The sequence below is a fragment of the Mobula birostris genome, chromosome 23, assembly GCF_030028105.1.
Source record: "Mobula birostris isolate sMobBir1 chromosome 23, sMobBir1.hap1, whole genome shotgun sequence".
Lineage (NCBI taxonomy): Eukaryota > Metazoa > Chordata > Chondrichthyes > Myliobatiformes > Myliobatidae > Mobula > Mobula birostris.
In genome coordinates, this window is record NC_092392.1 from 53268143 (window position 1) to 53284073 (window position 15931).

General features: G+C 44.5%; 1 protein-coding gene across 3 annotated transcripts in view; it reads right to left on the reverse strand.

The window, feature by feature from the left end:
• Positions 1–12865: 12865 nt before the first annotated feature.
• The window catches only part of recql (RecQ helicase-like), a 50583-nt gene continuing 47517 nt past the window's right edge, over positions 12866–15931 (reverse strand). For 2 of the 3 annotated variants that reach the window (XM_072241143.1, XM_072241142.1), the window contains exons 15-16: positions 15374–15531; positions 12866–14464 (exon numbers count right to left, since the gene is read on the reverse strand). In XM_072241143.1, coding sequence (XP_072097244.1) covers positions 15391–15531 — 141 coding nt within the window. In that variant the 3' untranslated portion in view covers positions 12866–14464; positions 15374–15390. Of the gene's footprint in view, positions 14465–15372; positions 15532–15931 lie in introns of those variants that run through there. The other variant, XM_072241144.1, reaches the window with a different exon arrangement.

Here is a 15931-nt window from a genome sequence, read left to right on the forward strand (position 1 = left end):
ACGCATATGTTAATTAAAGATTGTTACAGTTAAATTTTAGTGATTATGGCCATGAAACATGACGGGTTTAGCATTAGGCCCTGGTAAACCCCATAACAAATAGCTTTCCAACCATGAAAACACACTATTAACCAAAGTCACCTGCCATTGATCTACTTTTGGATCTAACTTGCCACTTGCCCTCCTCGCATGTGATTTACTAATGTGACTGGTCAGTCCTAGGGATCATATCAAAAGCCTTGCTTAAAAAATGCAGAGTACCTAAAATATGTTGCCGACATTGAACTTCCTTGTTGGCATCCCCAAAAAATATCAGTCAAGTTGGTCAGATATGATCTATCCTTAATAAGTCTATGCCAACTATTCTTGATTAATCCGTGCCTGGCTAAATGCTTATTAATATTGTCTCTCAGAATTTTCCCAGTAAATCTCTCATCAGCTTAGATTGTTGATTGTGTCCGTATTGAGCTTACCCTTTTTCGTGACTAGGTTTCCTCCCAGATCCCAACATGTGTGGGTTGTTAATTAAGCACTACAGGTAAAAGGATTTTAATAGCATAGACTCAGTAGACTGAATGAACAAGTGAGTTGTCTGTAACTCTAAGTTAAAGTCTATCCCGAGCCTTATAGGCTCATCAGGCCGGTGCTTATGCCGATTTCTGTGGCGTGAAGCAACTGAGAGTACGAGACTCCCCCGTGGATAGGATGCCAGTCTATCGCGAGGTTAACTCCCAGCATTTTGCCGGTACCCATTTTCAGCTGGGTAGACTGGAGCAGTGTGTGGTTAAGTGCCTTGCTCAAGGACACAACACACTGCCCCAGCTGGGCCTCAAGCTCACGACCTTCAGATTGCTAGTCCAATGCCCCAATCACTTGGCCACACGCCACACTCTGTAACTCTAAACTGAAACCTAATATGGTTACATTGCTTCTGCACCTCAGCAATTAACCTGCACAATTGCTTTTCCGATTTACAGCAAAGGGTTATTTCTTCAGCAGTTTGATCGGGGCATGACTGCACAAGCGCGTGGACGTCAGCCAGTGAGAACAGCGAGAAGAGTTTAAAAGGAGACAGCTTTAAAGAGTGGGTGAAAGAGTAGACGGAGACAGAGTAGCAAGGCTTTGGCTCAAAGGGGCTTCAGCAATAGCGGGTTGAGGCGAGATAGGTTATCTGTGTAGATTACAGACAGGAATTATGTGTGTGAGGCCGGTGTTCTGTGCTTGGTGTCAGATGTGGGAAGTCCGGGAGACTTCCAGCCTCCCAAATGACCACATCTACGCCAGATCCATTGAGCTGAAGCGCTTTAGGGACCGCGTTAGGGAACTGGAGATGCAGCTCGATAACCGTCTGGTCAGGGAGAGTGAGGAGGTGATAGAGAGGAGCTATAGGCAGGTAGTCACACCAGGGCCTGGGGAAACATAAATGGGTAACAGTCAGGAGAGGGAAGGGCAAGAATCAGATGCTTAGAGAGCACCCCTGTGGCTGTACCCCTTAACAGTAAGTACTCCTGCTTGAGTACTGTTGGAGGGGATGACCTACCTGGGGAAAGCAACAGTGGCTGTGCCTCTGGCACAGAGTCTGGCCCTGTGGCTCAGAAGGGTAGGGAAAGGAAAAGGATGACAACAGTGATAGGAGACTCTAGAGTTAGGGGGTCAGACAGGTGATTCTGTGGACACAGGAAAGAAGCACAGATGGTAGTTTGCCTCCCAGGTGCCAAGGTCTGGGGTGTTTCTGATCGTGTCCAAGATATCCTGAAGTGGGAAGGAGAACAGCCAGAGGTTGTGGTACATATTGGTACCAATGACATAGATAGGAAAAGGAAGGAGGTCCTGAAAGCAGACAACAGGGAGTTAGGAAGGAAGTTGAAAAGCAGGACCACAAAGGTAGTCATCTCGGGATTACTGCCTGTGCCACGTGACAGTGAGTCTAGGAATAGAATGAGGTGGAGGTTAAATGTGTGGCTGAGGGTTTGGAGCATGGGGCAAGGATTCAGATTTCTGGATCATTGGGACCTCTTTTGGGGCAGGAGTGACCTGTACAAAAAGGACGGGTTGCACTTGAATCCCTGGGGGACCAATATCCTGGTGGGGAGGTTTGCTAAGGCTATTGGGGGAGTTTCAACTAGGATTGCAGGGGGATAGGAACTGATTTGAGGAGACAGAGGAAGAGGCAGTTGGCTCACAAATAGAGAAAGCTTGGAGACTATTTGAGAGGGAAGATAGGAAGGTGAAAGAGAAAGGACGCGCTCAGACCTATGGCTTGAAATGTGTCTATTTTAATGCAAGGAATATTATGAACAAAGTGGATGAGCTTAGAGCGTGGATCAGTACTTGGAGCTATGATGATGTGGACTTGGATGGCTCAGGTGCAGGAATGGTTACTTTGAGTGCCAGGCTTTAGATGTTTCAGAAAGGACAGGGAGGGAGGTAAAAGAGGTGGGGGTATGGCACTGTCAATCAGAGATAGTGTCACAGCTGCAGAAAAGGAGGAATTGTCTACGGAGTCTCTGGGTGGAAGGAACAGAAAGGGGTCAATAACCCTACTGGGTGTTTTTATAGATTACCCAATAGTAACAGGGACGTTAAGGACCAGATAGGGAGACAGATTCTGGAAAGGTGTAATAGCAACAGAGTTGTGGTGGGAGATTTTAATTTCCCAAGTATCGATTGGCCTGTCCGTAGAGCGAGGGGTTTAGATGGGATGGAGTTTGTTAGGTGTGTTCAAGAGGGTTTCTTGACACAATATGTAGATAAGCCTACATGAGAAGAGGCTGTACTTGATCTGATATTGGGAAATGAACCTGATCAGGTGTCAGATATCTCAGTGGGAGAGCATTTTGGAGATAGTGATCACAATTCCATCTCCTTTACCATAGCATTGGATAGGGATAGAAATGTAAAAGGAAAGCGTTTAATTGGAGTAAGGGGAAATATGAGGCTATCAGGCAGGAAGCATAAATTAGGAACAGATGATCTCAGGGAAATGTGGCAAATGTGCGGGGATATTTGCGTGGAGTTCTACATAGGTGCGTTCCAATGAGACAAGGAAAAGCTGAGAGGGAACAGGAACCGTGATGTACAAAGGCTGTTGTAAATCTAGTCAAAAGGAAAAGAAGAGCTTACAAAAGGTTCAAAAAACTAGGTAATGATAGCGATCTAGAAGATTATAAGGCTAGCGGGAAGGAGCTTAAGAATGAAATTAGGAGAGCCAGAAGGGGCCATGAAAAGGCCTTGGTGGACAGGATTAAGGAAAACCCCAAGGCATTCTACAAGTATGTGAAGACCAACAGGATAAGACGTGAGAAAATAGGACCAATCAAGTGTGACAGTGGAAAGGTGTGTATGGAACTGGAGGAGATAGCAGAGGTACTTAATGAGTCCTTTGCTTCAATATTCACTACAGAAAAGGATCTTGGCGATTGTAGGGATGACTTACAGTGGACTGAAAAGCTTGAGCATGTAGATATTAAGAAAGAGGATGTGCTGGAGCTTTTGGAAACCATCAAGTTGGATAAATCACCAGGACCGGACGAGATGTACCCCAGTCTACTGTGGGAGGCAAGGGTGGAGATGGCTGAGCCTCTGGTGATGATCTTTGCATCATCAATAGCGACAGGAGAGGTTGCGGAGGATTGGAGGGTTGTGGATGTTGTTCCATTATTCAAGAAAGGGAGTACACACAGCCCAGGAAATTATAGACCAATGAGTCTTACTTCAGTGGTTGGTAAGTTGTTGGAGAAGCAGGATTTATCAACATTTGGAGAGACATAATATGATTAGGACTAGTCAGCCTGGCTTTGTCAAAAGCAGGTCATGCCTTACGAGTCTGATTGAATTTTTTGAGGATGTGACTAAACACATTGATGAAGGAAGAGCAGCAGATGTAGTGTATATGGATTTCAGCAAGGCATTTGACAAGGTAGCCCATGCAAGGCTTATTGAGAAAATAAGGAGGCATGGGATCCAAGGGGACATTGCTTTATGGATCCAGAACTAGCTTGCCCACAGAAGGCAAAGAGTGGTTGTAGATGGGTCATATTCTGCATGGAGGTCGGTCACCAGTGGTGTGCCTCAGGGATCTGTTCTGAGACCCCTACTCTTCATGACTTTTATAAATGACCTGGATGAGGAAGTGGAGGGATGGGTTAGTAAATTTGCTGATGACACAGAGTTTGGGGGTTTTGTGAATAGTGTGGAGAGCTGTCAGTGGTTACAGTGGGACATTGATAGGATGCAAAACTGGGCTGAGAAGTTGCAGATGGAGTTCAACCTAGATAAGTGTGAGATGGTTCATTTTGGTGGGTCAAATATGATGGCAGAATATAGTAATGGTAAGACTCTTGGCAGTATGGAGGATCAGCGGGATCTTGGGATCCAAGTCCATAGGACACTCAAAGCTGCTGCGCAGGTTAACTTTGTGGTTAGGAAAGCATATGGTGCATTTGCCTTCATCAATTGTGGGATTGAATTTAGGAGCCGAGAGGTAATGTTGCAGCTGTATAGGACCCTGGTCAGACCCCACTTGAAGTACTGTGCTCAGTTCTGGTCACCTCACTATAGGAAGGATGTGGAAACCATAAAGGGTGCAGAGGAGATTTACAAGGATGTTGCCTGGATTGGGGAGCATGCCTTATGAGAATAGATTGAGTGAACTCGGCTTTTTTTTCTTGGAGCGACGGAGGACGAGAGGTGACCTGAGAGAGCTGTATAAGATGATGAGAGGCATTGATCATGTGGATAGTCAGAGGCTTTTTCCCAGGGCTGGAATGGCTAGCACGAGAGGGCACAGTTTTAAGGTACTTGAAAATATGTACAGAGGAGATGTCAGGGATAAGTTTTTTACGCAGAGTGGTGAGTGTGTGGAATGGGCTGCCAACGATGGTGTTGGAGGCGGATACAATAGGGTCTTTTAAGAGACTGCTGGACAGGTACATGGAGCTCAGAAAAATAGAGGGCTATGGGTAACCCTAGGAAATTTCTAAGGTAAGGATGTGTACGGCACAGCTTTGTGGGCCAAAGGGCCTGTTTTGTGCTGTAGGTTTTCTATGTTCTGTGTTCTAACTGCCAGTAGTGCAAAGCTGGCAGTAAATTGTGGGCAGCCTGTGTTGGCGCCAGATGCCTGGTGACACCTGAGTGCTGCCCAGCACAATCCTTGCTGATCTGATCTCTCGCAAATGATGCATCTCACTGTCGATGTCTTGATGTACCTGGTGACAGCTGGTATTTATAGCAACAGAGAGGAAATGTTGGAGAAACACAGCAAGTCAGGCAGCATCTATGGAGGGGAGTAAGCAGTCGATGTTTCAGGACTAGTCTTCATCAAATCCTCCAGCATTTTCTGTGTTGCTCAAGGTTTCAAGTATTTGCAGAATTTATGATTAGCTTTATTTGTCACACGTATAACGAAACATACAGTGAGATGACAAACAAGAGAAAATCTGCAGATGCTGGAGGAACTCAATATCTATAGAAAAAAGTACAGTTGACGTTTCAGGCCGCAACCGTTCGACAGGACTCAAGTTGACACATTCAAATCGATTATGCATTCAGCCCAGAAGAGTGACTGCTGGTTTAAAGTAGCTATCCACTTGCACTGCATTTCTGTTTCAAGAATCTAATTGCGTTTTCAGTTCTGGTGAAAAGTTTTGGATGTGAAACTTCTAACTTATACCGTCTAACATGCTGAGTGTTGCTAGTGTTTCTGTTTTTATTCTTAGACCTGCGGTTTTTGTTTCAATGTGAACATTGCTAAATCAACTTGCACTGATAAAACGAAACTGGTGAACCACAAAATAAATTGTCATTTTAGCTACTTTCAGTGGAGCAGAAAGGTGCTGCCAAGGAGATGGACGAGACCTAACATCCTGCAACAGCAGTGACTCAGAGTGATTTTAGGAACAATAGGGGAACTTAAATTGTGGCCTTGTTGAACTACCACCTTCTGGTACAAATTCAGATCGCTGCCTTTGTTCCCAACATGTTCAATCTGCAGAGGCAGGTTGTTACTCCAGATTCCAGCAGTTGCTGTCTCTTTTGTGTCCAAATCACTGTAATTATTGTACTCCAAGATGGAGCTCGTCAGTTATGGTTGGCAACTCATCTAGGAGAAGGAAAATTCTGACCTCAACCCTCCGCTGCCATGCGGCTATACCCACTCATTGGTAGTAAACCCTGAGGAAAAATCCGGAGCTGACTTTAATGCTGAGCGGCAACTCCTGCGACGCCGCTGGTGCCAAACTATATTGGTCCCTATCATTCCTTTGGACTCATCAGTTGCGTAGAGAGGGGGAAACTGCGACCTGGGCAATAGCCTGCTGCGTAACACGTAGACAGCTGGGTCGCAACATCCACGGCCATCCCTAACCAGCAGAGGGCGTCATTGTACTCCACGAATCAGCGGTTAACTGAAAGTAACACACTTAAAAGTTGCTGGTGGATGCAGCAGGCCAGGCAGCATCTCTAGGAAGAGGTACAGTCGACGTTTCAGGGTGAGACCCTTCGTCAGGACTAACTGAAGAAAGAGCTAGTAAGAGATTTGAAAGTGGGAGGGGGAGGGGGAGATCCAAAATGATAGGAGAAGACAGGAGGGGGAGCCTGGCCTGCTGCATTCACCAGCAACTTTGATGTGTGTTGCTTGAATTTCTAGCATCTGCAGAATTCCTCGTGTTTGCGGTTAACTGAAAGTGTTCATTTCTGCCCTTTGAATCATTATCCCAACTTTGCCAACAATGGAGCTCAGAACTCCTCTCATCAGGACCACTGAGAAAGCAGACTTAATGACTGTGTGAGTCACAGACCAGAAAGGAACATCACTTTGGGACTCAAAGCAACACACGCCAAATGCTGGAGGAACTCAGCAAGCCAGGCAGCATCTATGGGAAATAGTAAATAGTCGCCATTTCGGGCCAAGACCCTTCATCAGGACTGGAACGAAAGAGGAGGAGTAAAAGTGTAAATAGGTAGGGGAGTACTATGGAGAAAAGTAAAAGTGGCAGGCCGACAAATCTAGGGCAAGCATTAAAGAGGGCCACTTTTCAGCATAATTGTATAAGGGCTAAGAGAGTTGTAAAAGAGCGCCTGAAGGCTTTGTGTGTCAATGCAAGGAGCATTCGTAATAAGGTGGATGAATTGAAAGTGCAGATTGTTATTAATGATTATGATATAGTTGGGATCACAGAGACATGGCTCCAGGGTGACCAGGGATGGGAGCTCAACGTTCAGGGATACTCGATATTCGGAGGGATAGACATGAAGGAAGGGGAGATGGGGTGGCGTTGCTGGTTAAAGAAGAGATTAACGCAATAGAAAGGAAGGACATAAGCCGGGAAGATGTGGAATCGATATGGGTAGAGCTGCGTAACACTAAGGGGCAGAAGACGCTGGTGGGAGTTGTGTACAGGCCACCTAACAGTAGTAGTGAGGTTGGAGATGGTATTAAACAGGAAATTAGAAATGTGTGCAATAAAGGAACAGCAGTTATAATGGGTGACTTCAATCTACATGTAGATTGGGTGAACCAAATTGGTAAAGGTGCTGAGGAAGAGTATTTCTTGGAATGTATGTGGGATGGTTTTTTGAACCAACATGTCAAGGAACCGACTAGAGAGCAGGCTATTCTGGACTGGGTTTTGAGCAATGAGGAAGGGTTAATTAGCGATCTTGTCGTGAGGGGCCCCTTGGGTAAGAGTGACCATAATATGGTGGAATTCTTCATTAAGATAGAGAGTGACATAGTTAATTCAAAAACAAAGGTTCTGAACTTAAAGAGGGGTAACTTTGAAGGTATGAGACGTGAATTAGCTAAGATAGACTGGCAACTGACACTTAAAGGATTGACGGTGGATATGCAATGGCAAGCATTTAAAGGTTGCATGGATGAACTGCAACAAATGTTCATCCCAGTTTGGCAAAAGAATAAATCAAGGAAGGTAGTGCACCCGTGGCTGTCAAGAGAATTTAGGGATAGTATCAATTCCAAAGAAGCAGCATACAAATTAGCCAGAGAAAGTGGCTCACCTGAGGACTGGGAGAAATTCAGAGTTCAGCAGAAGAGGACAAAGGGCTTAATTAGGAAGGGGAAAAACGATTATGAGAGAAAACTGGCAGGCAACATAAAAACTGACTGTAAAAGCTTTTATAGATATGTAAAAAGGAAAAGACTGGTAAAGACAAATGTAGGTCCCCTGCAGACAGAAACAGGTGAATTGATTATGGGGAGCAAGGACATGGCAGACCAATTGAATAATTACTTTGGTTCTGTCTTTACTGAGGAGGACATAAATAATCTTCCAGAAATAGTAGGGGACAGAGGGTCCAGTGAGATGGAGGAACTGAGCGAAATACATGTTAGTAGGGAAGTGGTGTTAGGTAAATTGAAGGGATTGAAGGCAAATAAATCCCCAGGGCCAGATGGTCTGCATCCCAGGGTGTTTAAGGAAGTAGCCCAAGAAATAGTGGATGCATTAGTGATAATTTTTCAAAACTCGTTAGATTCTGGACTAATTCCTGAGGATTGGAGGGTGGCTAATGTAACTCCACTTTTTAAAAAAGGAGGGAGAGAGAAACCAGGGAATTATAGACCGGTTAGCCTAACGTCGGTGGTGGGGAAACTGCTGGAGTCAGTTATCAAGGATGTGATAACAGCACATTTGGAAAGCAGTGAAATCATCGGACAAAGTCAGCATGGATTTGTGAAAGGAAAATCATGTCTGACGAATCTCATAGAATTTTTTGAGGATGTAACTAGTAGAGTGGATAGGGGAGAACCAATGGATGTGGTATATTTGGATTTTCAGAAGGCTTTTGACAAGGTCCCACACAGGAGATTAGTGTGCAAACTTAAAGCACACGGTATTGGGGGTAAGGTATTGGTGTGGGTGGAGAGTTGGTTAGCAGACAGGAAGCAAAGAGTGGGAATAAACGGGACCTTTTCAGAATGGCAGTCGGTGACTAGTGGGTACCGCAAGGCTCAGTGCTGGGACCCCAGTTGTTTACAATATATATTAATGACTTGGATGAGGGAATTAAATGCATCATCTCCAAGTTTGTGGATGACACGAAGCTGGGTGGCAGTGTTAGCTGTGAGGAGGATGCTAAGAGGATGCAGGGTGACTTGGATAGGTTGGGTGAGTGGGCAAATTCATGGCAGATGCAATTTAATGTGGATAAATGTGAAGTTATCCACTTTGGTGGCAAAAATAGGAAAACAGATTATTATCTGAATGGTGGCCGATTAGGAAAAGGGGAGGTGCAACGAGACCTGGGTGTCATTATACACCAGTCATTGAAAGTGGGCATGCAGGTACAGCAGGCGGTGAAAAAGGCGAATGGTATGCTGGCATTTATAGCGAGAGGATTTGAGTACAGGAGCAGGGAGGTACTACTGCAGTTGTACAAGGCCTTGGTGAGACCACACCTGGAGTATTGTGTGCAGTTTTGGTCCCCTAATCTGAGGAAAGACATCCTTGCCATAGAGGGAGTACAGAGAAGGTTCACCAGATTGATTCCTGGGATGGCAGGACTTTCATATGAAGAAAGATTGGATGAACTGGGCTTGTACTCATTGGAATTTAGAAGATTGAGGGGGGATCTGATTGAAACGTATAAGATCCTAAAGGGATTGGACAGGCTAGATGCAGGAAGATTGTTCCCGATGTTGGGCAAGTCCAGAACGAGGGGTCACAGTTTGAGGATAGAGGGGAAGCCTTTTAGGACCGAGATTAGGAAAAACTTCTTCACGCAGAGGGTGGTGAATCTGTGGAATTCTCTGCCACAGGAAACAGTTGAGGCCAGTTCATTGGCTATATTTAAGAGGGAGTTAGATATGGCCCTTGTGGCTACGGGGGTCAGGGGGTATGGAGGGAAGGCTGGGGCGGTGTTCTGAGTTGGATGATCAGCCATGATCATAATAAATGGCGGTGCAGGCTCGAAGGGCCGAATGGCCTACTCCTGCACCTATTTTCTATGTTTCTATGTTTCTATGAAAGGAAGAAGTACAAGGTGGCAGGTGATAAGAGAGGGGATGAAGTAAAGAGCTGAGAAGCTGACTGGTGAAAGAGATAAAAGAGCTGGAGAAGGGGCAATCTGATAGGAGAGGACAGGAGACCATGGAAGAAAGAGAAGGGAAGGAGGGATGTGAGAGGGAGGTAAAGAGTTCAGGTGAGAGAGAGAAAAAAACAGGAATGGGGAATGGTGAGGGGGAGGGGCAACTACCAGAAGTTTGAGAAATCGATGTTCAGTCGTCAGGTTGGAGGCTACCCAGATGGAATACAAGGTGTTGCTCCTCCAACTTAAGTGTGGCCTCATCTCAGTAGCAGAGGAGACCATGGACTGACATGTTGGAATGGGAATGGGAAGTAGAATTGAAATTGGTGGCCACCGTGAGATCCTGCTTTTTCAGGCGGACGGAGCGTAGGTGCTAGGCGAAACAGTCTCCCAGTCTGGTCTCACCGACGTACAGGAGGCTACACCTGGAGCACCGGACACAGTAACTCAACAGACTCTCAGGTGAAGTGTCGCCTCATCTGGAAGGGCAGTTTGGGTCCTGAATGGTAGTGAGGGAGGAGGTGTAAGGGCAGGTGTGGCACTTGCAAGGATAAGTACCAGGAGGGAGATCAGTGGGGAGGGACGAGTGGGCAAGGGAGTCGCGTAAGGAGCGATCATTGCGGAAAGTGGGGGTGGGGGGGTGTAGGGAACTTGCCCCCTCTCTCACTTTATCTGCTTACCTGCCCATCACTTCCCTCTGGCGCTCCTCCCCCTTCCTTTCTTTCCAGTCCTGAAGAAGTCTTGGCCCGAAACGACGACTGTTATTTCAATTCCATAGATTCAGCCTGGCCTGTTGAATTCATCTAGCGTTTTGCGCGTGTCCTTCCATCATCTGCAGACTTCCTTGTGTTTGTGATCACTTTAGGACTTATAACTATGCACATCACATATCCCCCCCCCCAAAAAATCGCCTTCATTTTAGTCCGGTAAGATTAAAGGTTAATGTAGTATTTTTAGATCTGTGCAACGTCATGGCTCTCACAGCAGGAAGGATTGATGCCGTTATATTCTACGCAAATTATTGTTTCATATCACAAAAGGACCCATTTTGACTTGGCATTTAAATGCACAATAGAAAATGCCTTAGGGTTGAACATATTGTCACACTTTTGCACATTTCTTAAACAAATATTAATATTTCAACCTAACTGAAATCTGTCAGATATCTTATATTTTATTACAACAAATGAAGGCAGTTCATAAACAGAAACACAAGGAAAACTTCCTATGAAAAACAGTGTAACCTAAAATGAGTCCTAGTGCTATCAAATAGGCGTGAACAGAATGACTGTGTACTTGAGTCAGTAATGGAAAATCAAATGTCACGAAGTCCTGTACCAGCTACAGTATGTCATAGATTTCATTATTTCCGCAGGAAGGATTTGGCTGTCACTGCCGCAGTACGTTAAAGTACTGGAGCCGGATTCCAGAGTTCTGCTTAAATCTAATTTTACTCATGACCAGTCACCAAAGTGTACGCTACAAGTGAGGTTGGGCACAGTTGGAATAAAAAGTAAAATGCCGGTAGAGTAAATCGAATAAATAGATCCTTTCCTTTTGGCCTGCAGGTAATAGATCAGTTTCTAATGGGGAAACTTGTCCCTGGTGCAGATGTTGATCAATGAACTGCGTCAACCCAGTATTATCAGCTCTCATTCACAAATCCCCATCTTCCCCTTTTTCATTAAGACATTGGTGCATCGTAGTTGCTCTTGGAGAAAAGCAGAATTGATTAAAATCAGCTGGTAAGTTTGAAGAGTTAGGAAGGTGGTGTCCAACATTAAGGATGCCCGTCACCCGGGACATGTGCTCTTCTATTGTCACCGTCGGGAACAAGGTACACTCCTTCTGAAGGCGCACACTCAGTGATTCAGGGGCTGGCTTCTTCCCATCTGCCATCCGATTCCTAAATGGACATTGAACCCATGAACACTATCTCACTGCTCTTTTATTTCTGTTTTTTCCGCACTACGTATTTTAACTTAATTGTTTAATAGTCGTATATTTACTGTAATTCAGTCTTTTCACTGTTTCACAGTACTGCTGTCATAAAGCCAACAAATTTCACAACATATGCTGGTGATATTAAACCTCACACGTTTCAAAGGCACATTTAATGTCAGAGAAATGCATAATATACATCCTGAAATGCCTTTTCTTCTCAACCATCCACGAAACCAGAGCAGTGCCCCCAAAGAATGAACGACAGTTAAAATGTTAGAACCCCAAAGTCCCCCCTCCCCCTGCCAGCTCCCCTCTCTCCCGCGCGTAAGCGGCAGCAAGCAACAATCCCCCCTCCCCCCACCGGCAAAAAAACAGCATCGGCACCCGCCACCGAGCACTCAAGCGTGAAAAGGCAACATCAAAGATCGACTACATTGTTCACCCGGTATTTGACATACCACAGGCTCTCTCTCCCTAATAAGGGAGAAAAGGACGTCTCCGTTTCACAGCGAGAGGGGAGACATAGCAAGCAACTAGCTGGTTTACGATGTTAAAGGTCCGTCCCGTCGCTTTTTCCGAGCTCTGTGCCTAAAGATCTCGGGTCCCTGGGCACACAGCCTTAGATCTTCCATCTCCCACGACACACTGGTCTTCTGCTTGGGCACCGACCTCCGATCCCCGACGACCCCCCCCCCCCACCTACGAAAACTCGGCCCTCCAAAGGCGAGCGGAGCTCTCAGGCCCAGCCCTTGGCTTGCCGAACAACGGCCAGTTGTGAAACCCCGAGGGCGGGTCCCATTCCCGCAAAGAACCGTAGTCAGCGTGTTACCCTATTCTAATTCTGATTTTTTTCAAATAAAGAGGTTTGGAAGTTCGATCAAGATTAATGATGATGTGCCTTTACTCAAATGGTATATTGCTGATTCTTCTATCAAACCACTTAAGCAGGTATTGTAACTGTGCAGGGGAACAGAGTTGCTATAGTTGAATGCACAATCCATTCAAGCAATCTGATCTATGAATCATCCAGGTATCTTAGCTTATGTTCCCCTCCTTATGTGACACAATGTACAGCTTCATAGTGTGGGAGATGTCTAATTGTTTTCTGGTGCCAATGTAGTCCAGCTGCAGGCCAGTGTAACTATGAGAATGATGGTATGTACATAAGCCAAACTCTTTTTCATTTGTTCCAATCAATTAGCAGGGCAATTCTGCTTGACATTTCAAAAAGGTGGCAATTGGGTGGAGGCAAATCTATTGATTACACATTGCTGTTTAGAGCAGCAGCATCCTGCACCCATCCAATAATTTGGAGGCTTAAGCACTTGCATTATGTCAACGTTAGCACTCTTCCCCTTGAAGCAGATGGTTATAATATAATACAGGGACATGAATGTAATCCAGGCTGACTTTGGTGCAGTGCCAAGGAAGATCTGGACTATTTTGAGGCACCACAAATCACTAAAGATCCCCTTGAATGTTTGAAAGGAGGTGGGGAAATTCATTCCTGTATCTTGACTAATATAAACCCATTAACCAACGTCTCTAAACCACATTATCTGGTCACTGTAACATCACCCTATGACTGTGTTGTGCATAAAGCAAAATGCAGCATTTCCTGTATGGTACCTACTCTTCAAAAGAATTTCATCAGGCAAGAAGTGTCATCAAATATTTCTCTGGTAATACCAGCCATTCCCCTTATGGTGCTCAGTGGGAGCATACCACAATTCTGGCACACCCCCTCAAAATAGAAAATGCCTATGCTTTAACAATCATAGTGTATAAACATTTACACACAAATGCCTTTGCAAGACTAGAATAGTGATCCAGAATTTTGATTTTTGTACAAAATATGACAATTGAACGTTTGTGCATAATGTCAGCACTTCAAACTGCCATCACATACCGTGTTGAAAACAGAGACATCATTCAGGTAGCATTTTACCTTTGGAGAGGAGATAAAACAGAGCAGCGAGCGGTGTAAATACATGTGTCCATTAAACATTTTAGAAACATTGGTAAGAAATCCTTTATTTTGGTTATCTGTTGACTTCTAGATTGTGTGAAATGTTTTTCAAGTGTCCTCACAAAGTATAAAAATGAATTGGTCCCCTATTGCACTTGTTGGATTACTAGTTCAACCTGCCTTCGTCAAACTAGGACTCATTTATTGCAAAAAAAGCGCGGCTTATAAAAAGAGTAATTCTGTGGCTTCCTTCAGGCTAAAATTTCACTCAAAGTTAGTGATGTTTCCTTCCCTTGACAGTTTTACAGTTCTTTGTTTTTACACAAAGTTCCAAAACTTATTCTTAACTAGTGCATTCGCGTCATACTTGAGATTATTACTTATATTTGCACATCATTTTAGACTCTTCGAACTTTTTATATGCAGTCATCTTGAAAAGCGTAGTTTTGCTGTAAGCTTTCGAGCCTTCTTCGATCCATCCTTTCTAAAACTCCCAATCGTTTCTTCCTGTAGACAAAGTCAAAATGATTTGTGCATTAGCAAGCAACTCTTACATATACTGAGTTTAAGACAAAAAGGGTGAATTATAAACGCTATAGTCTGAATGGAGAACTGACTGAAAAGAGATAAGATAACTAACCCTAGTCAGAAATGAGACGGCCACAATGAGCAACCGGGTGCCACATCATAGATCTGATTTACTTACGTCTGTTCCTGATCCACATTGAGGAATCTTCTTCAACATTGTTACTTCTCCTAATGACACAGGAAGCCATTCAACCCCGTGAATTCATGCCTTATCTCAGGGCAATCCCATCACTCCCATTCCTCCCCTTATAAACCTGTAACCTATTCTCGTATATTGACAACTCCCACCTAATACTTCTTCCAACCGCTCGTGTTAGGGAAATTTACGGCAGCCAATTAACTCCCCCACTGCCAGTATGCCTTTCGGTAGTGGGAGGAAACTGGAGCAGCTGGGAGACATCCATGTGATCAGAGGCAGAAGGTGCAAACACCATGCAGGAGGTCAGGATCAGCCCGGCCGGGGTCGGTGGAGCTGGGAGGAACCAGCACTGCCATAGTGCTGCCATTTGATTTACACATCCTTGCAAAGTTTCTCTGGGAGTACTTCAGAAGGCAAATAGCAGAGCAAATGTGTGCATATCCAAGTGAAGGATTTGCTTTGTTATTCTCTTATCTCTTTTAAATGAAATTTTCATAAAATATAAACGATCAGGTTATTTAAGGAAGTGTGCAGTACCAGTCATTTTATTTGTCTGATACTGAAAGAAATAAAATGATTGCTGAAACAGAATCTTGTATTTTATTGTATAAAATGTTATCATAGTTTAAGCCATATTAACTGTCTCATGAACCAGATGTGTTGGAAATTCATCCACGATTAAATCTTACCTTCAAATAGGGGTGAATCAATCCAGGACAAATGCCTGAGCCTTGCTCAGCTTGCTTTTCTTGTTGCTTGTAACAGTTTCTGCAGCAGAGCGCTTGTTCCCACTCCCTTTCTGCTTTGCATCTTTGACTTCCGCTACTTGCTTAGCAGGAGAGTTTATCTGCAGGTAGAAAGGAAAACTAAGGCAATCTGCCTTACTCTTGGACACTCTAAGAATTCTGTGGTTCTTTCAGAACATGGGGTTTAGTCTACCTGGTGCAGGTGACTTACCCGCCTTCAGACCTTTCAGCTTCCCAAGCACCTTCCCCTTAGTAATAGCTATCACACTTGCTTTTGCCCCCGACATTCTCAAATTTCCAGCATACGGCTAGTGTCTCCCACAGTAAAGACGGGCTCAAAATACTTATTACGTTCATCCAACATTTCGTTGTCCCCCATAACTACCTCTCTAGTGTCATTTTCCTCGCCACTCTTTTACTCTATATATCTGAAATAACTTTTGGTATCCTCTTTGATATTATTGGCTAGCTAACCTTCATATTTCACCCTTTCTCTCATTA